Here is a 25,230-nt window from a genome sequence, read left to right as displayed (position 1 = left end):
GTACTACTTTGCAAACGGATGGGCTGCTCTTGATTCTCCTATTAAAAATTCACTTGGCTTGCTAAGTTTCTTCTATCCCACATGGAATCACAGTAATGTATAGACCACATATTAGAGGGACCCATGCAGCGAGAATGCTGGGTAACTTGTTCAGACTTTTCTCATCTTTGTGAATAATTTCTCAGTGTCCTTGTAAGGAACAGGCAGACAATAAAAGGTGCTATAAAGCAAATAAGCGAGTGTAAAGCATTGGTGGAGCAAAATGCTGAGGCAGGGAAGGCTATCCTATAGAAAGAAAAGTAATACGTAAAAACAGGTCAGAGCTTAAGCAAGTGTTTCTTTTAAATCTCATACCTGCAAAGACAGCCACAGAAGAGTTGATAACATGCTGACATTTAATGGTATTGGAATTTAGAAGTTCCCACAGAATGTGAAGCCCCCCCTCCCAGATTTACACATATAAATTGGGTAATTTATTTGGTCAAATTCCCAGTGTACCACAGATCTGGTTATAAACATGATTGATATTTAAAAATCAGACTATGCCACAAAGATTTACTGTGAACATATGCTACAAAGGAAGACAGTATACAACCACCAGCCCCTTTTCATTATGGAACACGTTGCACCTTTGAGCCAGTTCCTTATTAGCAGAGGGTCAGCATTTCAATGGACAATGGCTGGCTATGAATCACATAGGCATCTGAATGACCATGGCTTCACACCTTTAACAGGGATTTGCTTTTGATATTTTGGTTATTTAAAAAAATCAGAAATGTGGGATGTCATATTCCATAATTGAGCTAGAATTTTTTGAAAGATCCATATTAACGTTGGCGTGATCAGAACAAGCAACTAGCATAGTACTAAGGAAAATACAGGAAAAACTATCAGGAGCTCATTTTGTCCTTGTGCGGAGAGCACACAAGTGCATGGAACCATTGTATAGTCCATGATATATTTGGATTGTTTTTCAAAACATGATCAAATCCCCCCGCCCCCAAATCATTTTGGATAATGCTGTCCTTCAAAGGTCAGCATGCCTTTTATACTGGTATATACATGCATCCAGTTGACAGATGTCTATAGATAGAAGACAGATATATTGATCACATGGAAGCAGCCTGAAATACCCTCCATTTGGTGACAGAGTCATACCCCAGGTATGACTTCTAGAGTAGCTTGATGTATGAATCTTTCCTGATCTTGCATACCAACACCAGCTACTGCTAATGTGGAACTCTTCCTTTGATCAGGAGCATCCCTGTGGCAAGGCGTTCTAGATACTAGGTGGAATGCTGCACTGATCCAACAAGGCTCTTCTAATGCTAGTGTTGCCAGCTCTGGGTTGGGAAATACCTGGAGATTTCTGAAGCGGAGCAGGGGTTTGGGGAGGGGAGGGACTTCAATGCCATAGAGTCCAACTGCCAAAGCTGCCATTTTCTCCAGGGGAACTGATCTCTATCAGCTAGAGGTCAGTTGTAATAGCAGGAGATCTCCAGCCAGTACCTGGAGCTTGGCAACCCAATCTAATGCACAGAAGGAGGAGCAATTGCTAAAAGGAAGTGGCCTCCATGTGGAACAGATAAGGCATCAACCAGCCATACATGAACGACATATCCCTTTAATACGAAGTTTCTACTTCTTGCTATGCCTTTTTAAAATTTTTTTAGCTTGGTCTATTCCTAGGTCATGGAGTGGGTTACAAATTTTAAAAGAGCAATCATCATCCAAAACACTAATCAACTGATTGAGAAAAGATCAGGCTAAATAAATAGAATGCTTGCTAAGCCAATTCTGAGTTTATTTCCAATTTACCTGACTGCAGTTTTGCATTATTAAAACATGCTTCCTTTTGCACAACAGCCCTCATATAAAGATGGCTGCATCCCTCCTCCATCTCTAACTATTGTGACCAGAATTAATTAGCAAACTAAGAAAAAAGGCATATATTTGCTTGCTCCCCACAAAGAATTCATTCTTCTTCTGAAAGCTGAGGATTTTGGAATATTTGACATGAGTTGTGGGACTGGAAACAGGGAATGTTAGGGGCTGTGTTGCATGGACGGCAAGGCCAGTGATTAGATGACAAAGAAAAAAAATAAGGAGATGTGTTCTAAAAAATGAAAAGCAGATTCCATCAGGGTACCCATGCAGCAAAAAACGAGAAAGAATTCTTGTGTCACCTTAAAAATGAACAGATCTATTGACTCATAAGCTTTTCGTGGGCTTCAGCCCATCTGATGAAGTGGGCTTTAGCCTACGAAAGCTTCTGCTACAATAAATCTGTTTGTCTTTAATGTGTTACAGGACTCCCTCTTGTTTTATGTCAAATTACAGCAGCTCTGGCTTCTGAGATTTCGTCATCCACTCATTTTTTACAAGTTCCCTTTTGTTAAAGCACAGAACCTGGCTTTAAATAAATGAGAAAGCTAGGAGTCTCAGAATGCCAACATCCATGCTACATACCAAATTATGAGCCTGTGAAATGGGGAGGGGCTGTGGCTCAGTGATAGAGCATCATTTGGCAAAAATGTTGTCTGTACCTTTGGCATCAAGGGCTTCCCTGTGAGTGGGTGAATGTTGGCCCCAAGTAATATACAACAAGTGAAGAGAACTAAGTATGATCTTAATGTCAAAAATCCCCTTAGCTCTTCTTTACTGTTTATCTTTCCCCCGTTCAGCTCCTTTTATAGCCATTCCTTAATGGAGAGTAGAGAACCATCTTACAAAACCTTTGAGATTAAATAGACACACCCACCATCACAACTATTTCTGTGTTGCTGCTAAAGCACTATTGTCCTGATACTTTTCTTGGAAGAGAATTGCAATTTGCAAAATTCAACTAAGTTAACAAGGGACAACAGAGCACAAAAGAGAAGGAGGACCATATGTCATAATGAGGTCCTGTGGGACGCAATTCATCTACAACTGCTGGTCTTTGGTGTGCTTTAAAAAACAACAACCTTACAACAGTTATATAGTTCACTCCCCTTGAGAAAGCTGGCTTTCTTAGACAAATTTTTGCCAACAAATATTGGCAGATCTCCTCCCCCCATACCTCCATTCCTGTTTATAAATCTGTGTCATTTAGGATGAGCGTGCTTTGGTACATTTTAGCCTGCTTTTAATCCGCTAGCAGCAGTTGGTTTAAATCAAACTTCCTTGAGTACTGGCACAACGTTTCCGCCCAAAAAGGACCAATTTAGAGAGCAGTGAAAAGAGTTATTGGGAGGTGTGGGAGAAAGAGGTGTTTGGAGACGGGGTGGTGATGGGAGTGCTTAGGAACTACAGATAGTCCTGGCAGGACAAGGCAGCAGTAGGGTAAAGAAAAATCAGACTGATTGCGATAGAACAGGTTGTGGTCAGCCTAGAAGGGTTGCTTCGGCGCAGGGGGTGATATTGAGAATTGCACAAGACAGGGAGACTTCTAGGAATCCTGTCTAGTGGCACATGCAAAGTGGCTCTTTTCAAAAGACCAAAACTGGTCAAGGGTGAGGGAAGCCATGGAAATGGGGAAGGAAAAAGAAATGGGGAAGAAAAAAGTAGCCAGCTAAGGAAGATTCCTTGGCAGATGCTGATAATTTAGAGAGAGAGAGATCTGGCATAAGGAGGAGGAGTTGGGTAGGGAAAAAACCCCACCTTCCCTGCTTTATCTTGGGAAGTGTTTTTCTCAAGGGTTAATTCCCATGGGCCATTGTCATACCTATACTAATCCATGTAAAATAAAGATACTGGCTCTTTTAAAAAATATGGGAATAACCACAGTATATGTGTAGTGCAAAAATCGAGAAGAAAATATTTGGACTAATGTATCTTCCCCATCAGAAATGTACATGGCATTTCCCCCCCCCCCCCCCGGGGAACAGAGTGAGATTGGCAAGAGGTGCTGACTGAAGCGAAAACTGGGAAGACACTGGTGACCCTTACAGAGGAATGGAGCCGCAAGGATATTGTGGTTCACTGTATATGCTGACCCACAGTTGGAGATGCGAATTCCCTTCTCTTGGTGCACGGCTGAGGACAGAGACTTTTGCTATGTCTGACATTAAAAACAGCTATACTGTTCAGAAAACTGCACTTTACGAACCCACCAGTGCAGAACACTGCATCCCTTCCTGTATAACCAGGATAAATCCATACAACTGTTCATTGCAAATCTGAGGACAGAAATGAAGATGCCCACCCATTTATGAATGGTCCATGTATATCCAAGTTATCCATGTACGAAACAGCAGGCTGCGAGAGGAAACACATCACTCCGGTGCTCCTTATGCTTCGCTGCTCTTTGTTCAATACTGGATTTAGGACAAAGGTCTGGTTCTTGACCTCCCGTGCCCCCCTTGGGCTGCACCTTCATTGGCCTCTCAAAACTACTTACATGACAGATGCATTCATTAGGGTTGCTGCAGTTTCATGGCCCAGGGTGAAATGAGCAGGTGCAGAGGGCAGACGCTCCGGGCAGATGGCCCACAGCTGTGCCCCCAAACAGCAGACCCCTCAAAGATGACTGATCTTTTCTAAACTTGCCAGAGCAAAGTGCCATTGCGACAGCATCTTTGCAATAGTAACTCTGCAGAGCAGCTTGGCATAGGTCACCTGAAATAAGCTATTCATGACTATAGTGTTCAATCTGTGTGCCTGCCTAGATATAAGGCAAAGGGCACTTGAGCCGTTCAAAGTGGGGCAACTTGAAATGTACATTTTGGCTGGAGTTCTACCAAAGGGCACATTATTAAGACAGACCGATACTCACCGATACACATATGCCACAAAGCCCAAACAAAAACAAACAAACAAAAACTTGCACAAACACAACATAACCGGTTCATGATTTTTTTCCCATTGAAGAAACAGTAATTCTTTGCAGATGCCAGTACTGGGGCAGATTCTGAAAATGCTTATGCACCCAATTCATGTGGTCAACTGTACTTTCCAACAGTTTTAAATCTATTGTATAACAGCAACAGAAAGCTCATGAATATAGAGAAACATTTCTATTTTACATGAAGTGAAACTGGTTAAAGTGATACAGGAAAGGAAACTGGTATCTGCTAAGCCCAAAACCTGCTAGTCGGCAAAGGGAGACAATGTTTAAATAATACATTTCAGAATTAAAACAGATTTATTTAGATTCTCTATCCATTAATCATATTTACTTATTAGCAAAAGATAACATAATGACCGCAGTCTACTGATGTGCGCAACACAAGTACATGATCAGGGCTGAAGCGGGGAGGGGGCTTCCCCCCCAGGTAGCTCTTTTTGAGGTAGAACTCCTTTTATACTCTGCTGAGTTCAATGTGGGAGTGTGCATTACACATGGACACTGAAGCTCTAAGGGTCCAATCAACCTGGATGTGCAACCATGATAATTTGTGCACCACTGAATCTATGCACAAAATGTGTAAGTCTTGAGATGTAGGGCTAAACTAGATGTGACATTTGTCACGTGGTCGCCACAGGAAATTGCAGCCACATACCAGCTGCCAGTTCCCCTTGGGAACTCCATGGAAAAGCACTCCATGTAAAAGCAAGGCAGGAGCCCAATTCTGGTCAAGAATGTGTGGGGGGGAGGAGAAGCTCCCATCCTCCCCCTCACACCATTTTTAAAACCCAAAACAGTGTCAGGGGGACATTTTATGCTTTGTTGGGGTCTGTACATGCAAGCATTCAGTGCTCATGCAGACACCCGACAGAGCAAATAGTGTTTCTGGGGTGTTTTGGCTCTAGAACAGGGGTGTCAAACATAAGGACAGAGGGCCGGATCCAGCCCCTAGAGAGCTCTTATATGGCCACGAGCCAGCCACCCCCCTCTCAGTCTGGGCTGGTGAGACATGGCCTGTCCTGACATTTATGTTATATCCAGCCCTCGTGACAATTGAGTTTATCATCCCTGCTCTAGAAAATGGCACCGGGGCGGGGCGAGGGGGGGGGGAGGCACTAATCCAAATCAGGCCCCTGCAGTGCTTTTACACCAAGTTGCCATGGGGACTCACAGCTGCAATATGGCTGCCAGTTCCCTCTGGGAATATGTGACAAACATCATATCTAATTTGGCCCTTATTCAAATCATTGCACAGCATTTAGTGAATGTATGCATAAGCACCTTGAACTCTGGAAACAGAAAGGTCTGGACTTCATTCAAGTATTAAACTTGGCTCCATAGCAGCACCTCTATTAACTGAACTGCCATGAACTCAACGTAAGGACTGACTGGATTCAGCTTCTTCAGTCCGGATAACCTGATGCCAATCTAACACATTATAGACAGCACTATTTATCTCAGCCTCCTATTACCTAAATATTGGGGTGTATCCTTCAAGCTCATCAGACAAATTAGTAGCAGTTTCCCAATGTTTTCAGAAAAGCCATGAAGGTCACCAGTTACTTCTAAGTAAGCCTTTTTGGCCCTGAGTCTGTGCTGATGACCGGAGCATTCAAGTCATGCTGGCAGCTTTCCCCCTTTTGTTTGTCTGTGGAAAGAGGACTCTGTGTACCCAGTTGGCAGAAGGGGTGGGATATTGTGGATGGAAGAGGGAATGTGAGCATTAAAATACATGAAAAGTGTCCAGTAATTCCTTGTGGAACAGTCACATGTGGAACTCTTTGACTGCAAGAGCATCTCTTACCACTTCCCTGAAAGAGTCAGCACTGTATGTTTAAAGAACAAACATACATAGCGGTGCTCTGCTGAAGGGAAGGGAGAAATTTACACATTAAGAACTCTGACTGCATCAGAGTACATTTTGGACTATGACCCAGGCTTATGGAACCCACTATGGGCATCTTAACTGTGTATTTACGTCTAGTCATTTATTACAAAAATTTTTTTATGCTGCCTGTAGTGGAAATCGCAGAAGACAATTGTACCCACGAGGAGGTAGGTGGTGCTCAATACAGCCCTTCTCCATGTGAGAGCAATCTCAGGGTATCAGGGAGTTAATTGTCACACCGTACTGTAAATAATGAGCACCTGGTGGTGGGGAAATAAATCTGGCTTCACTCACTACTGGAGAGAGGAGAAGAGGGCTCCAGATAAGAAACCAGAGACAGAGAGAAGGAGGGTCTGAAGAAGAAGGTCAGGCTGCCAGACAGGACGGAATGGCTTGCTTGCCTCCCAGGAGATGACTTCCCATCTTCTTAAGGTTATTAGCCTGGATAAAGGGTTATTTTTGTTTCATGAAGCTGCATACCTTTTTCTCCCCAATACCTGCCTGTTGGAATCCGTTTTTTCTGAACCATGGGTAATACAGCTGCCTTTGCACCTAACTTATGGTCCCCAAAGAGGTGAGCAATCAAAAACATTAAAATAGGCTTTAGAATAAACATACACACATAAAACAATTAAACAAAACATATAAATGGGAAGGAGGGTCAGTGAGGGAATGTCATACAAAACAGAAAAGTCTTCACCCACCAGCGGAATGTGGGGGGGACGACGGATGGGACAGACTAATCTCCCAGAGAAGGAATTCCATAATTTTAGTACTGTGACCAAGAAGGCCCTTTCTTGTGTTCCCTCTTACCTAGTCTCAGATGGCAGGGATATTCAAAACAAGGCCCCCTCAAGATGTTCGTAGGGGTTGGGTAGGTCTATATGGGAGTGAGGGGTCTTTAAGGTATGCTGGCTCCAAGCTGCATAGGTCTTTAAGGGTCAATACAGCACCTTGAATTGGGCCTGGAAGCAAACTTGGGCCTTGTGTAGGTGAAACAAAACGTGTGTGTATGTGTGTAAAGTGCCTTCAAGTCGCAGCCGACTTATGGCGACCCCTTTTGGGGTTTTCATGGCAAGAGACTAACAGAGGTAGTTTGCCAGTGCCTTCCTCGGCACAGCAACCCTGGTATTCCTTGGTGGAATCCCATCCAAATACTAACCAGGGCTGACCCTGCTTAGCTTCTGAGATCTGACGAGATCAGGCTAGCCTGGGTCATCCAGGTCAGGGCAGGTGAAAAAAATACTGGAGCAATATTGTCCCCATTCCAGTCAAAATTCTGGCGCAGTATTCTATACCAATTTAGCGTACCATCACTCTTCGAGGACAGCCCCACATAGAACACGTTGCACTAGTTAAATCTAGAGGTCACCAGGGAATGCGCCAAAGTGGCAAGATCTTTGCCCTTGTGTATGCCCTTCAGCCAATCAAAATATTCAGTATTAGTCACCCATTGGGGATGTGGGTGGGTGGGGGAGAGCTGGTTTAATTCACCCCTTAACTGGGAGAGCTGGTTTAATTCACCCCTTAACTGGGAACCCATGACTGGTGCTATTAATGCTTACAGTGCTGCTATGTTAATTGGGCTACATTCATGAATCCTGGTCTAGTCACAAGAACTGCACTGGGAGGCTGCATGCAGCCTGGGACCATGTAGGAAAATACCTATCTGCACACAGGGTTTCCAGGTCAATGTGGGATACACCGTAGAACACGCATTGTTCTAGCTGGGTAGGGATAATATTCTTTAGGGGTACAGCACTGGTGGCTTGAAAACTGGTACAAACCCAAGCTTCTCATCATTTAGAGAAAGGCCTCGATGTTCTAAAAAATATTACTTGCCACTCTCACTCCCCTTCCCCGGATTCATTCTACATTAATGTACTTAATTAAGCGGAACGCAACATCTTCTTCACAGTCATTTTCATTGATGCTCCCCAGAACGCTCATAAAAACAGCTCTTTGCAAAGGGGGTCTTTGTACAAATATACTAAATTACAGTAACCTCAACATTTTTTCCATGTTAAAACGTGCACTCAAAGAGTTGGACTCAGCCACGATTATACATACAATTCCTTCCTGGATCTGAGCACCCTCAGCTGAGTGGGGGAGGTGACCCTACGGATGGATGGCAGAATATACGGATGAAACAACAGACCCAGGGTACTTCTTAGAAAAGCAGTGTTTTGATGTGTGTATGTGTTTAAATTCTCTGACACTGCTTTCATAAAAATGCTGTAATATAAACCATGGGCTGGGCAATGTCCCCCCCCCCCCTTGAAGAACCCTCCTACTTTCATTGCACGTTTTATTATGGGCCAAATGTGACATTAAAGTTTTATCCCCTATGGCATGGAGTTAAATACTTGCTCGGTTCAGAATAGCAACACTCAATTAAGTAGAATTTTTTCCCCATGATCTACACCCTCCATTGTTACTGTGTTTAAAGGGAATAATGGAAGCACTGACCTATATTGCGCTTCTTATTATCGATGGAGATGAAGCGTATGCAGGGATTACTGGAGATGTACTGTGCTGCCCAAGGGACATCAATCTGTGTGCCAGCTTCATAAAAAAGGCCCAGAGCAAAGCGAGAGGAGTAGTTCACGGATTCCAGTTGCTGCCTTTGACTTCTGTTAATTACTGTGGTAGGGAGGAAAAAAAGGAATTAGTCAATTACTTTTCTCTCAGAGCATTAAACCTGCAAATAATACTAGAGTTAAGCTGCTTAATCTTTTTCCTAAAACAGCACTTGTTATGTGCCTAGGAAAGGACTGTACATACCATGTCATGATTTAAAATCATGTTAAAATAATGTTTAAAATCTCTGTTATTCTTCTGTGAACAATGACCAGATAATTTTAGAAATGTATCAGTATACCCTTTTCAGAAGTCTATTTTTGGAATCTTAGCTTCTTATAAATATCCAGTTTTTAAAGGTTTTTAAAAAAATGTATTTATGTAAGCTTTCTCAACTATTTTTAAATCCTGTAACGGTTAGTCTTGTATTATTTTGTATTAATTCCTTAAATTTTATAAAATTTGCAGTACGTTCAAAGTTAGGGGGGAAATTTCTTTATAAAGTTTATAACATAAAAGCTTGATCAAAAAATTAAAATAAAAGTTTTGTACTCTTGACAGTATATTAGGGGTGTGCACTAGAAAAATATTGTTTTAATTCTGTAATCAGTCTTAAGAATTCTCAGAAATGTTGTCATATCATGAACACTCATCAGATTCCATTTCTAGGGCTGCCAACTCCAGGTACTAGCTGGAGATCTCCTGCTATTACAACTGATTTCCAGGAGATAGAGATCAGCTCACCTGGAGAAAAAATGTCTGCTTTGGCAATTGAATACTATGGAATTGAAGTCCCTCCCCTCCCCAAACCCCACCCTCCTCAGGCTCTGCCCCCAAAACCTCCCACTGGTGGTGAAGAGGGACCTGGCAACCCTATTCCATTTCTGATTTCATTAAGATGTCTGCCCATTTTTTCCCATGAGGGAAAAATGGCAGATTTTCCTGAGAGTATTTGCTGAAAAATATCCAATCAAAATATCAGGAAACTTAGTCTACCCTCTCTTCTAAAGATTATCCAAGTTTCAATTGACTTGGACAAAGGGGTGCTCCCAGCACAGAGGAAAAAGGCACGAAAATGGCTGCCGGTTTTCTGAAATGGCTTTAAAAAAAACCCCAAACTTAGTAACTGCAAATACACGTGAACACATGACGCTGCCTTATAGTGAATCAGACCCTGGGTCCATCAAAGTCAGTATTGTCTACTCAGACCGGAAGCAGCTCTCCAGGGTCTCAGGTAGAGGTCTTTCACATCATCTACCTGCCTTGCCCTTTAACTGGAGATGCCGGGGGTTGAACCTGGGACCTTCTGCATGCCAAGCAGATGCTCTACTACTGAGCCACAGCCCCTCCCCAAATAAAAGTAGCCCTTCCAGACTGTCTGTCTAGTGACACATCCACCTGCATCACTGACCATGCTGCAGAAGAAAGGGAGCCTACCTATCCAAACCTAAGCAATGGAAATGTGATTTTACCAAAAAATAACAACAATAACCACACACTAATTAATCAGCAAAACAGTGGAAAACGCGTAACCCAACAACTGAAGGCAACCAGGAAAGCCAACAAACCATGAAAAAACCCACAATGAGAAACAAGAACCACACTCCTGAAAAGCGCAAAAAAAGAAAAAAAGAAGAAAACACAGATAATCAACACAAAACAAATATTAAACTGCAGAGAACCCCAAACAACAGCAAAAATCATACCGCTCCGGAACTAGAAGAAGAGAAGAAGGTTGGTTTTTATATGCCGACTTTCTCTACCACTTTAGGGAGACTCAAACCTTCCCTTCCCCTCCCCACAACAGACACCCTGTGAGGAACTACCTCCCTACAACCAAACGTTGCCCTCCCCCAGTAACCCCTTTCCAGGGGAAAAGGACGGAGGAAAGCAGATCTGTCTGTCGAGAAGTGCAGTCCGGGCAGGATCCAGCCGGCCTGAATCGAGTGTAATGCAAGCAAGGTGTTTCTCCCAAGATGCAAGGAGCAGAGCGGCACACACGCGGCGCAAAATGGCCAACGTAACAGGTGGCTGCGGTTTTAAAATATTCTTCCCTCCAAGAAAGACTAGCCACGGAAACTTGCCTGATCAGTCCCAGGGCTAACACTGGCTGGGGAGTGGGAGAACCATTTTTAAAAAATAAAACAACAGGCAGGCAGGCTCTGTTACCTTCCTGAGAATTATTTGACAATGCTGCCACAGTTCTGGGAGTTATTCTGGGGAGACTTTGAGTGTCTCAGATACAGCCTACCCAGTCTGATGCCAGTTAAGTTGGACGACTTTAGGGTCAACAATAGCTGACTGTACACCCTTAATGTATATAGCGTAGGGTTGCCATGGGGAGGGGGGGCTTATGAGCTGTAAATTGAGGCCTCAGCCTGGTCACTGTTGGCACGTTGACATCACTTCTGGAAGTGACGTCGTCATGTCACCGACAATGTGAGAGAAGCTCTGGTATTTGGGCAAAAACTCTATGGTAGAAGCTGTTTTTACCATAGAGTTTTGTCCAAATACCAGAGTGTCTCCCACATCATCAGTAATGTGATGATGTCACTTCCAGAAGTGACGTCAATGTGCTGTTACCAGGATGAGGCCTCTATTTACGGCTCATAAGACCCCCCCGCCGGCCAGCTGAACCACACTGGGGAGAGGGCCCCCAAAGTGGGGGATCCTCCACCTCTGGTGGGGCCTGGCAACCCTAATATGGCACCTCTTCAGAGACCTATTTGAGGTGGCTCACCACATAAATATCCTTATATATATAAATATCCACATAAATATCCACATAAATAAAACACGATAAACACAAAATCATTAAAATTAACAAACCATTAAAAATCCAGCCAATAAAAACCCAGCGGATATAACATCATAAAAAAGAGCATCAAAGGTTTAGCTTTCACCCAAAATTGTGAAGTGTTCTGTATTCTTAATTCACGTCCCAATACATGGTATCCGATTTCTTAACAAAGCTGAGTTTTCAAGTCTCCTGTCCTAACTGCCATGGGTTTTCCCATTCACTTCAATGATAGTGTGCAAATACCAACTTTGTTCCTGGAGAGTTCCTGGTACAGAAGGGAACGAGGAAGGCCACCTTTGCATTCATTTTGCACATGCACCAGGGTACCTTTGTCACCTAGATCTGTGGCCTTGTGTGCTTATTCATTTCATTCAATAATCTCTAGTTCATTCATTCCAGTATTTCAGTATCACTGCTATTCATATCAGCTGCTCAGGGTTTTACACTAATCCCCCCTCCCAGATTCCAAAAGCAACAGCCACGATGAAAAGTTCTAGAGAACTTGAAATCTTGTAAACTGTTCCGTGTCATTTTTGGCTGGTTCTAGTAAAAGTAGAGCCCCTTGAGGAGCCCCGTGGCGCAGAGTGTTAAGCTGCAGTACTGCAGTCAAAAGCTCTGCTCACAACCTGAGTTCGATCCCAACGGAAGTTGGTTTCAGGTAGACAGCCCAAGGCTGACTCAGCCTTCCATCCTTCCGAGGTCGGTGAAATGAGTACCCAGCCTGCTGGGGGTAAAGGGAAGATGACTGGGGAAGGCACTGGCAAACCACCCCGCAAACAAAGTCTGCCTTGGAAACATCAGGATGTGATGTCACCCCATGGGTCAGGAATGACCCGGTGCTTGCACAGGGGACCTTTACCTTACCTTTTAGTAAAAGTACTATGTGGGTTCTATTTTTGGATTCTGCTTTGGAACAATGAGGTTATCTGCATCTTTCTCTGAAATATCTTAATCTTCAATTCTTTGCAACTAACAACGCAGTCTGGGACAGTTACCCATAGTGCACTTAAAGTAACTGACTATAAGAATAGCTTCCACTGAATGTGAAATTGCCGAAAATTTGTCACAGCAATTTAGAAGTGCAATCAACATGTGTGTTTAGAACAGTGATCTTAAGACCAACTTATCTTCTCATTACTAATCAGTAAAGTTCTTGAGTACATGATGAGCTCTGGGCTTGGCTCTTAGTGACTTCCAGATTTGGGAGTTCATGGGTACAAAAATATATCTATATTGCTATGAGTACAGATAAGGTCATGAGCCACAGACAAGAACGAGTACATTCATGATCTTAAGTTAGAAGAGCTGAATCATTCAACATAGCATCAAAGTGATTCTCATGACAGAACACAGCGAGATATTTATCCCACTTTTCAGCACTCTAGACTCCCCTTCTACAGCAGCTTCCATTGTAAAAGGAAAAAAACAAAACAAAAGCATGCTTTAAGATATAATGGCAGATACCTAAAAAAAAAACCCTACTAAAAATGCTTGAATTAAAAATACAGTAGATAAACGAGTTGCTTTAAAAATTGCAAACTGTTTTGTGGATTCTGTATTATGAATAAAACCCTTTTACATAAGTAAAAAACTAACAATCTATAAGAAATTTTAATTGGCTTGTAGCTTACAAAAGCCTGGAGGATTGCTTTTTACTGGGCAGCCGATTGCACATTTATGCAAGCCTACTTTCACATGCATCCAGTCCAAAGAAACACAGAGCCCCCTTCTTGGTCTTAAAAACAAAACAAAACCCTACCTTGAAAATGCAGCATTGTCACCACAGAAGGGGATGGACATATCTGGGGAAATGATCAGCTAGAATATTGCGTAAAGTGAAAAGCTAGGAGTGCTGAATTTTGCTTGATCGACACAGTGGGAATCAATATTATTGTTGGCAGTTTAGGGATGGCTGTCACTACATTGTATTACCCACAGAGCAATTCTAAACAGAATTACACCCTTCTAAATCCATTGAAGTCAGTGGGCTTAGAAGGGCGTAGCTGGTTAGGATGGCATTGCCCAGGGGCATTTCTGAAGCACACACTACTCAGTTGCCATTCCCATAGAGCAGAAGGAAGGGCTGCTAATCCAGAACTGTCATATACTTCAGTTGCAATGGGAGAATCTGCCTTTACCATTCTTTTCACTCATTCATCAATGCCTAACCCCCAACCCCACTGAGGTTGAGGTTGACCAACTCTTTAAAAAGGGCACTGCATTACGTCTTCACTAGCCTCCATGATCTGGTATTCAATGAAGAAAGTATCACCCAGTGGCATAAAATTCACTTTCAGTTATTTCTCTACCACAGCCCTAGTATGTAAGAAAGGCACTAGGAAAAGTTTTTTGCTTTCCAGATAACAATCTGGTAATTCTTCTTTACCTTTAAACCCTTGAAGTCAATGGGATGAGAAGGGTATAATTGCACCAGGAGGAGATGTGGGTTCTCCCACTTGCTCCACAATTCCAATCCTGTCATCTATCACCTACCCTTACCTAGGGAGAGTTCAGGCTTTATTTGATCTAGAACCCATTTATTTGTCTTTTTGGCAGTCCATGGTATCCGTAAAATTTTCCTCCAACACCACATTTCAAAGGAATCAACTTTCTTCCTGTCAGCTTTCTTCAGTGGCCTACTTTCACACCCATACATAGTAATGGGGAATACTATAGTTTGAATTATCTTGATTTTGGTCACCAGCAACACATCATTACAATTAAGTTTCTTTTGTAGCTCCTTCATGGCTGCCCTTCCCAATCTCAATCTCCTTCTGATTTCTTGGTTGCAGTCTGCCTATTGGTTGATGATGGAGCCAAGGAATAGAAAATCCTGAACAGTTTTAATCTCTTCATTGTCAATCTTACAGTTGTGTAATTCCTCAGTAGTCATTACTTTTGTCTTCTTGCTTTTGCCAATTGCTTTGAGTGCACCTTCCCTTCACTTTCTAAAACCACAGGTTCTTCTTGAAAATATTCTTCTTTGAAGGAATCTGTCATCCTTTCATCTCTCCTGACAGTTCTTCAATGTATGTTCCCATCTTTTCTTTATTTTGTCTTGTTCAGTTAATGTGTTTCCAACTTCTTACATTTTTACATTAATGTTTTATATTTACATGTGATGTCTGATGTGTCTTCCGAATGATCTGTGAACACACATGATCTCACACGATCTGTCCTATTCGTGTTTGCTTTGTGCTCAGTTCACAAAATGAAGTCTTGCCCTAGGTTATTCAAACGCTTCACTAGTGTTACTTCTAAACCAGGGGTAGCCAACCCCTGGCATGCAAGTCAAACCAGACCAGTTTGCTTGGCAAATTGGCATGAGATGTTGGTTCTCTGCTCAAGTGACCAAAGTAAGTTCGTGCCACAAGTTTTCCCTTAAGATGGTTTGCGCCAAAGAAAACAATTCACCGGTTAATCTTTTAAAATAAATTTATACAGTTTCTTAGTTACTGGCTGTTTCCACAATAATTATTTGTAGAATTTAATTAAATGTATCTTTTCGTGTCCACATTTTATATCGGAAATGTTTTGCAATCGGTTAATCTGCATAGTTTTGACAAACACTTATATGACAATGTATTTCCTTTCTCTGTTTCAAAGACGACTTCCCCTTTGGTGCAGACATGTCAGAAACGCTGTTCATTTCTCTACCCATCTCCCTCCCCCTCCTCCTGCCAGCCATTTTCCAGCATAATTTTTTTTTAAAATTAAAGCATTGGGACTAACGAAGCAATGTAGAAGCGTTTCAGTGACCCTCCACGTTGATCTGCGTGGGGTCTTGACTGCTGTATTTTCTGTGTGTTTCCTTCATGCACAGGGACGAGTGGGTGGTGCTTTGCGGCTTCCAGTGATAACTGAAAACAGGCATGCCCCCTAGAGAACATACAAACAAGCGGGCAGGCAGGATAGCCGAGCTTGCATCTGCAATCTCCAGAGGAACCACAGTGTGGGGGAAATGACTGAGCTAGCTACATCAGAGTAACGGTGGTATGGTTACTGTTACATTTCTTTGGATTAAGCCCGTGTTGGCGAACCTATGGCACACGTGTCAAGTCCGACACGCCAAGCCGTCTCTGTGGGCATGCGCGGGGGTGCTGGGGGCTTTGAAGGGAGAGCGGAGCCATTCAAAGCCCCCCCTTCCCTGGACTCCCCGCAGCCCAGCTGGCCGAGCTGGGAGGAAACCTGAGTATTCAGGTTAAATTGCTGTGTTGGCACTTTGCGATAAATAAGTGGGTTTTGGGTTGCAGTTTGGGCACTCAATCTCTAAAAGGTTCGCCATCACTGGATTAAGCTATGTGTTCCGCCACAGCGTTGCGTTCATCTCTGCTGCCTCTGAGGCAGTGTCAGTTGACACCACCATCTTGCTTGCAGAGACCCATGCAACCCCTCCTACTGATTTACCACCACGGCTCGTGGCCATGACTGGCCCCTAAGCGGTGATGGCGACAGCGGGAAAGGGGAGGATGCTGCACCTTCTCCATCCGCCAGGAACCGCCTCAGCTGATTCAGCCAGGCCGCTTTGGCCTCACCACTTTGGACACCCCCACTGGCTGGGCAGCTCCTCCAGACCCGCCCTCTCCGCAGCCATTGGCTGTCCCTGGGTGTGAGCGTCATGTCAGTCCCTGCCATACCCTGCCAGAAAATATTTTTGTTAGTCTTTAAGGTGCTACTGGACTCTTGCTCTTTTCTACTATGTCAGTCCCTGACACAGATCAAAGGGCACAGCGTTTCATGCCTCTCCTATCATTTTTTTTTGGGGGGGGGGGAAGTGCAGACTGCATGAAACATTCCATGAGGAAAATAGGTAGTAAGTGATTCATGCAGAAATGGCCACTGGTGTGCTTTTTCTTTTAACCAGAAGAAGGACGTACACAAACTAAACTGTATCTCTGCCAAGAATCTATACTGTTGCAATGTTATTTTACTAAGACGTTATTTGACAAGTGAGGGTTTTGCAGGCATGGGCGTGTTTGGGGGCACAGCCTGACTCTGGGAGACACGCATAAAAGCCCTATTGAACTGTATGTGAAAGTAACATTCATGTTTTGTATCAAAGAGACAAAATAAAGATCATTTAAGTGTTATCTTTCACCATTTGCTTAGATCAGGGTAAAAGAAACACTGTATAACGGTGCATGGATATATATGTCTGCCATCTTAAGTTTTAAGCTAAGGACAATTAGGTTAGCCAAGTAGGTTAGCTAAGGACAATTAGGTTAGCCAAGTATAGTGAGAGTTTCAGTTTTTTTGGAAATTCCTTTGGGGAAGGGCAGCTGGATAGAAAATCCTTCCCATCCCCCCCCCCATTTCTTGAGAATGCAGATATCATGATTTAGTAACAGTCTGAGTGTGTGAATGTGGTGGGATATGTTTTAGACTATACTTTAACAAAACAAAACAAGTTAATTATAATTACAAAACATATTTAATGCAACAGAAAAGCCTAACAGACAATCCCAGTATGAGCACAAGCAATTGAATTACAGTGTAACAGGGATGGTAAAGCTGCAATATTATTGTAACACTTCAATTATGACACAGATTTCTTTGTAAATCTACCTTCCAGATATTGTAACATCCAAACAAGCATTTGCAGGTTCCCAACAGGAATTTTAGTGTGGCCAAGGAATAAATCAGAGACATCCATGTCCAGAAGACAGGAGAGCACTTGCACAAATCATATAGGCTGTGTTGATTCCCATAAATCTAGGAACCAGGATACAAATCAAAACCTATCAAGTGTAAGGAATTAGCTTGAATATTTAATGTGCAAGGAGAAGCCATGGTCCAGTGACAGAGCATCTTTTTTGCATACAAAAAGCCTCAGGTTCAATTCTTGAAACTTTAGTTAAAAAGATACAATCTATTGGCTACCCCACCACTTAGAAGAAGAAGAGTTGGTTTTTATGTTCCGACTTTCTCTACCACTTAAGGGAGAATCAAACCGGCTTAAAATTTCCTTCCCCTCCCCACAACAGACACCCTGGGAGGTAGGTGACTAGCCCAAGGTCACCCAGCAGGCTTCAGGTGTAGGAGTGGGGAAACAAATCCAGTTCACCAGATCAGCATCCACCGCTCATGTGGAGGAGTGGGGAATCAAACCTGGTTCTCCAGATCGGAGTTCTGCTCCAAACTACTGCTCTTCACAACTACACCATGCTGGGTGACCTGTCTGGCATTGACCAGAACCTTGGCCTTTTCTATCATCTGTTTAATGGCCTCTCTGCAAAGGTGAGGGGCTCCCCTTCCTTGGAGATCTTCAGGAGGCACTACAAAGCCTGCCTGTTTGCCAGGGCTTTTGAGGGGTTTGAATGGCATAAAACTTTTCATGGGGGGGAGGGGGAGAGATTTGGGGTTTCTGCAACATCCTTTTTGAGAAACTAAGACCAGAACTGTACAAAGTATCCCAAATGAGGCCGCACCATTGTAATACAAAAGCATTACAATGCTAACCATTTTGTTCTCAATCTCTTTCCGAATATTCCAGTTGGGAGTTTGTCTTTTTCACTGCTTCTGCCCACTGACTCTACATTTTCATCGAGCTATCCACTACAATTCCATAGCGTATTAATTTAGACATACTTACAGTGCATTCCTGAGCCTGGGGGCCCAATGGGCTTAGGAGGCGCCCAGACCACAACGCCAGCGTCCGTGCCACTTGTGCCATGCAAACTGGCACAGACTCCAGTGTAGTGCCACTTGCACTAGCCCTTTAGGACTGCTGCAACAGCGCAGCCCTTGGCTGCTGGCTCAGCCTCCCGCCGGGCTCCTCTTAGCCCAAGTCCTTGCACCGACGTCCTGGGAGGCGTTCCCGAGGGTTGAGCCATCGGTAGGCAGACTCCGAACCCCTCTCAGGCCGGAAATGCCCCCTTACACTTCAGTGGTGCTGTGCCAGGTTTTTGCTGGCGCAGCATCACTGTCCTCTATGGGGCTTTCTCCCCCTTTTTAATTTTTTTCTTTAAAAATGCCCCCTTTTTCCTCTGCAGCGGCAGCAAAAACTCCTTAGAGGCACTGTGGTGCCGCCGTTGCTGGTCGCTGCAGGGCTCAGGAATGAGCTGTTAGTAAACAAAGTTTTAAATGCTAATTTCATGTCCCAATTGACAACGCCTACATGAAAAGAAATACTTGATTAGGAAAAAAAATCAAGTGGGGCTAAAATGCAATATCTGCCTTGGGATATACCACTTGGATGGAGTTGTCCACCCTGATGTGCACGAACAATTCTTTTGGCCCTGGTCAAAAACACATGCACGCCCTCATACCTCAGGATGTTCCTTACGAGCGGGCAGTGACAGAAGGGTCTGCTTGGATCTGAAGCCGTCATGGGAACGGTGATACCACCCGTGATAGTGAGTGACCATAACATCAAGGTGTTGTGCGGTGAGTGGGAGGGGTCCCGTCACCTCCTTGACCCTGCAGGTGGGCTCTCCCCCAGCCACCCCCCTTCTTACACCCCCAACACTAGCGGTGCCACAGTTATGCAATGGCCAGCCGCTGCAGTACAGGCATTCCTCAGAATTGCTTGGCCCATGTACTTCCGGTTGTAGTTCCCCGATTTACAAATCAATAACACATATATGAACTCACTTACACAATTCATAGGGGTAATCAACTGAAAAAAAAAAAAACATTTATTGCAACTTTAAAACTGCCAAGCTTTGCTGAATATTGTATGTCTGTGTAATGGCAGAAGATCACCAATATTGCTACATACATTTATAGAACTAAGATGCTAGAAATAAATAATAAATGGTTTTATTTTACAATTCGAATGGGACTAATAGGCCATTCACAGAGAGAGATGATAATAAGTGTTCCTAGCAACTGATGACATCTTGGTATGTTTTTAGATGTGCTTTTTTCAAACTGTGAACTTGCATCATCAGGGAGAGTGCAACCGCATCTAACACAGTTGGAACACCTAATTCTTGACTAAGGGTGCTTTCACACATGCTGAATAATGCACTTTCAATCCACTTTCAGTGCACTTTAATGATCGTTTGCGAGTGGATTTTGCCGTTTCACACGGTAAAGTCCTGCTGCAAAGTGCATTGAAAGTGGGTTGAAAGTGTGTTATTCAGCATGTTTGAAAGAGGTCTAGGTGTGTCCTCCATTAACAGTACTTCTGTCTTGCCTGGCTAAAGCTTCAATTTTTTCGGATCCATCCAATCCTTTTCTCACTTCAGAGATTGATACAGAACCTTTTTAAAAAGTCTATAATTAACCTTTTTATTTTGGGACATGGTTACTTTCTTTTCGTACATACATGGCACACGGTTACTTTCTTTTCATGTGTACAAAAAACCATTGTTCAAAAATGTTGATTTCTTCCATCAACAGACTGTTTTGCTTAAATTGATTTTATTTGTAGTGTCTGACTAAACTGTGTTTTGGCAAAGAATCTAAAACTAGTCAATCAGATACAGATTGTCCGAACAAGCTGTAGTATTTTGAAGCTGCTGCTGATTGCTGTGTTAAGTTAAAAAGGAAATTGTGGTTAAACTGTAACATAGGTATTTTTAGCGTGGGCACTGTGTTAACAGAATTCAGAAGAACGCTGCCCTGGCAAATTATGCAGCCTGACCTTTTTTACCTTATAGCCTTAAAAGTTGCCAAGTCAAAATTCTAGGAACAAGGGATACAAGAAACATGTGGCATTAGTTCAGTGGGACTGGAATGTTCTGAAACAAGGAATATCTACTGTGCCATGGCTAGAGATATGATGTTGGAAGTTGTGCCCAATTAAATGTTCTTTTGGGATGACTCACTGGATGGGATCTGATCAACATACTTGGAGTGGGAAGGATTCTTTCTTCCTGCCCCCTGGCTAAATTGGCTACAGACCTTGGGAATTTTATGCTTCCCCTGCATTGTGTGGCTGGGCATGCTGCCTGATTCCTCTGCAGCGCTTCACAAGTATTGTGCTATGCTGCACCTGCTCTCTGTGCAGACAGTTGGTAGGTGGATAGATGACCATAGCTTTCTTTAAAGGGGGGAACCAGATGATATTTAGCCCTTTCCAGCTTTCTTATTCTACTTTTGGTGGGGTTGTGATGGTCTGGACGAAGGAACAAAAAAACTGAAAAGGAAAAGTTGTAGTAAATTTCCCCTGCCCTATTCTTCTGCGGTTTATACGGGTGTGCATATCTATACATGCATGGATAAATAGTTTATTTGCGGCCCTTGGCCAGATAAAACAATATACATGGACTAAAATGGTCTTACCGACAAAGGCTTACAGTCCGAGTCCAAGTTACATCTGCCATTTGGACTAAGAGACTACTCTGTGGCAATGAATTTTCATTGCAGCCGTACAAAATTTTGCTACCTGAGAGGTGATTGAGGGATTATCTCCTTGTAGGAGCTTTTCTATCTTTTCTCTTTCCCTGTTGGGTCAAATTCTCAGTATGAGGGGCTCAATAAACTTAGAACGGGGTATAGTGTAAAAGTTACAGTTCAGGAGAACATGTTCAGTGGCATATCTATACAAGCACAAACACACATATACATGTAACAGTTTTTTTTTGTGCGGCAGTATTCACTGGTATAGAGTACTGGCACCTTTTTGGGGGACTCTCCAAAATCCTGAGGGGGGAATTGGTGGAAATCAGTGCAACCTTATGTGGAGGTACTGGCTTTTGTGTTAGGGCTATATTTCAAAATGTCAATGTTACCTGAATCCTACCCAAGGGTTAGTATATGTAAAGAGCACAGACATGGTAAGAACCAGTGACTAGCTGCAGGCATATGAAGTCAACATATCCCTTGAAACAAACTTGAATTTTTACAGTGGTTTAAACAAATTCAATATGCTTGCTATAACCCAACAAACTAATTTCAAAAATGCTAACTCAGGCTAACAGTTAAGATGTAACAACCTCCTTATATCACCTTATGCGGTGGTACTTTCACTATGGTTACTTGGCCACATCAACTGACTGAATTCTCCAAGAAAATGGTATTGCACAACCATGTACTTTTGTCTTCTTTTAAGCTGTTATAATTCATACCTACAGCTGCGGGGAATTACCCTGTTTGTCACAGAAGCACACTGGGGAAATATTTCTGCGACTCAAACTCCTAGCATGGGAAGCTGTCTTTAAACACTGTTGTGACTTGCAACGGTAGACCTGTGTTTTTCAAATGCAACGTGAGACTGAAGCCTTAGGGGTGCCCCTTAAAATAAGGGGTATTTTGCAATTAAAAGCTACACTGTTCAAACCTGACAGCCTTTCACATTGCATAGCTTTGTGTCTGAGGACGTGAATTACCCAAAATTACACATTACATCAAAAGTTGATGAAGTCAGCGTGCGAGACAGCCATTCCTTTGTGGGATTTCTCTACCAGAGAATCAGAAGCTGCTTATTAAGATGCTATCTGTGAGGAGGCTATAAAGAAGAGACTCTTAAGGGGGGGGGGAAGCCATTTGTTAATCATTAAGAATTTTTTTAACTGACACAGTGAAACGAGGCTGGCTGGGTGCCACAGCATAGGCCATTTCCAGCTGCAGAGCATTTGACTGTTTTTATACTTACGTAGGAGGTAGCAAAGGTTATGAGAAAGACATGGTTTTCTTGCTGTGTTTCTTTATCATGTCTTCAGATTTTAAAGGGCAGTGCACTAGATAAATTCAGCCGCATTCAGCCTTCCAATGATAACAGCAATTAAAAAAATCCTACGATGTGCAAAATATATATATATATATATATAGGTGTATATTGAATATGCTGAATTTTCCTTTAGGTATTTTGTCCCGAGCACTGTGGCATAATAGTTATGCCTCCAAGAGCACAATGTTTAGAAACATTACAGCAATTGTCTATTAACGAGCAGCATTTCTAAATCACTGTAACCACAAATGATTTGCTATAAAGTTTATTGCCTAAAGTTTGTGATACGTGAAAGATGTGTAAAGGGTACATTTATGGAGTTATATAATCAAAGTAGGGGAAAAGACACTAAAACGGAATTATATTACAATGAGTTTTATGAAGTATTGTAATGGGCTATGACAACTTACTGAAAGTGTGAATCAGTTTGGGGAAAAATTATTGACAAATTTCAGTCCACTTTACATGATAAGAAATTCAACTGACTATTTGGCGAGGGGCTTAAATTACTCACTAAGAACATTGTTCCACATGTCAGCCTCGCTTTAATGACACCCCTGTCCTAAATTCAGCAAACAGATGTAAGTCTCAATGATGTTAATGTGAGATATTTTCAGATAATAGACACGATTTAACCAAAGCTGAACACTCAAGTCCCTCCTTCCTTCAATGGGAGAGAGTTAAGTATGTCTAATACAAAATGCAACAAAGGAGCTAAAGCTGTGTAAATTTTTATGCACTGAGATTATGAAACATCCTTCTGTGTAAGGAAGGGAAAGCGCACAGACAAAAATAATACATTTAATTTAATTTCAATTTTTTAGAATTTTTTTTGCTTCGGTCTGATTTGAGTCTTTTAGATGGCCTTACTTGTACATATATTGTTCTACAGAATGTGGATAAATGGCTTTTCTTTAGGACTAGCATTGGTCACTCTCTCAAACTCACACACACAATTGCTCTTGGTATGATCAGATACTATAGTGGCCCTTTGTCCTAAAAGCTTTCATGACAACCTGATTGTTCTGAACTGACATTCGAATATTATATTTGGGTTGGACCTTTGTTTTCAAGAGGTCACAATTTATGCATGATCACTACCTTGCTCTACGCCTTTTAGAAAAGCAGGTAGTTTCCTAGCTAAAATTACGAATTCCTATTGTCTGGCTTTAAGAGGTGTTTGCTGGCAAAAGTGCACTATATAGCAGCAGTTTTTTCCCCTCTCATAGACCTATTAATTAAGTTGTAAGTGCTCAATGACCTTTGCCGTAATTTGGAATGCCCATGGCAGTTTTGTTTCCTACCTTGAAGTACAGAGCTTCAGACAATGAATCGGCTCACGGTGCATGCCATCAATGTACAGAATCTCATTGCTTATGTAATCTTAACAAAGCACTTGGCAAAGTAACTTTTGCATATAGCGTAGCACACCTCAAGCAGTTGAGGTGAACAATGAAACGAAAGCATTTATTTTCATCATGCATTACACTGTTAGCAAAAAATGGCACTAAGAAGCTTTCAAGTCACACAAAGGAGAGTTTAGGTTTCCTAGATGGCCCTACAGTCTCGCCAGTGACAAAGGCTGGCCGAGTGATCTTGATGTTTTACCTCCTCCACAAATGTGAGGCAAGAGTGATTTACTGATATACCACACAGGTCTTCATATGAAAAAGGGAGGCTGTCTTGCAATTCTCCATTCTGGCATGGGTAGACAGTGCTGTGAGGTGGGGGCAAAAGTCAGGGAGCCCATGCGATTTGTTTTTATATGTTTGGGTTGGATTTTGAATGTATTTGGGGGAGCTGGAAGGGATCACTGTCCTGGGGCCTATGGTGGTTCTTGAGAGCCTTGTCAGTAGAGAAGACACCCTGAAATTAGGAAGTCCCCTTCCTCAGGGAATAGAAGGCAGGAAGTAAAATATGACTTTGTCTAATGTAGGAAATATTTCTGTTCCCTCCCCCTCAATTTGGCACAGTTGCAGGCTGAAGCGATCCAAATAACTGAATAGATTATGGAACAGTTGAACAGGAAAAAAAACACAGGGAATTTCATTCTAAAAACTAAAGGAGAATCAGGAAGAATTACATTGAACAGGCAGGAACATCTCTGAGCTCTTAGAGCAGAGATTTACAGTGTGAGACAAATCCTGGCTCTTGCTTTTCAGGGGTATTCTGGGAGTAGGATTTATAATTCATTTCAGGAAGGATTAAAGGCCATGGAGAAAGGGTTTCCCAGTGACTTTATGGCTTTCTGGAGCGGGTTTTTGTTGAGATCTACAGGGCTGCTAGATGTGCTAACCCAATTCATCAGCCAGGCACAGAGAGATGGACTCTTAGGTCCCTTTCAGATGAGCTCTTTAACTCACTTTAACTCACTTTGGTTTCTGAAGACAAACTGATTTTTAAAAAAAGTTTTCACAACCTTAGGGAGAAAATGCGGTCCTCCTGCAGTTAATGAAGCCTTACCGTGCATTCCTGAGCCTGGGGGCTGAATCCTGTTAGAAGGCAGCGTGAACTCG

The 25,230-nt window shown here is 42.6% G+C and overlaps 1 protein-coding gene across 2 annotated transcripts in view; it reads right to left on the bottom strand.

The window, feature by feature from the left end:
- Window positions 1-25,230, bottom strand: part of RNLS (renalase, FAD dependent amine oxidase) — a 124,801-nt gene that overhangs the window by 30,150 nt on the left and 69,421 nt on the right. The window contains exon 4 of one of the 2 annotated variants that reach the window (XM_056849271.1): window positions 9,186-9,359. The exons of the other annotated variant lie outside the window; for it this stretch is intronic. Within the exon in view, the coding sequence (XP_056705249.1) occupies window positions 9,186-9,359 (174 nt within the window). The remainder of the gene's footprint in view (window positions 1-9,185; window positions 9,360-25,230) is intronic. 2 annotated transcript variants of the gene reach the window in all.

This window comes from Euleptes europaea, chromosome 5 (genome assembly GCF_029931775.1).
Source record: "Euleptes europaea isolate rEulEur1 chromosome 5, rEulEur1.hap1, whole genome shotgun sequence".
NCBI lineage: Eukaryota > Metazoa > Chordata > Lepidosauria > Squamata > Sphaerodactylidae > Euleptes > Euleptes europaea.
Note: the sequence above shows the minus strand (reverse complement) of the source record. Positions and strands in the feature narration are given on the sequence as shown.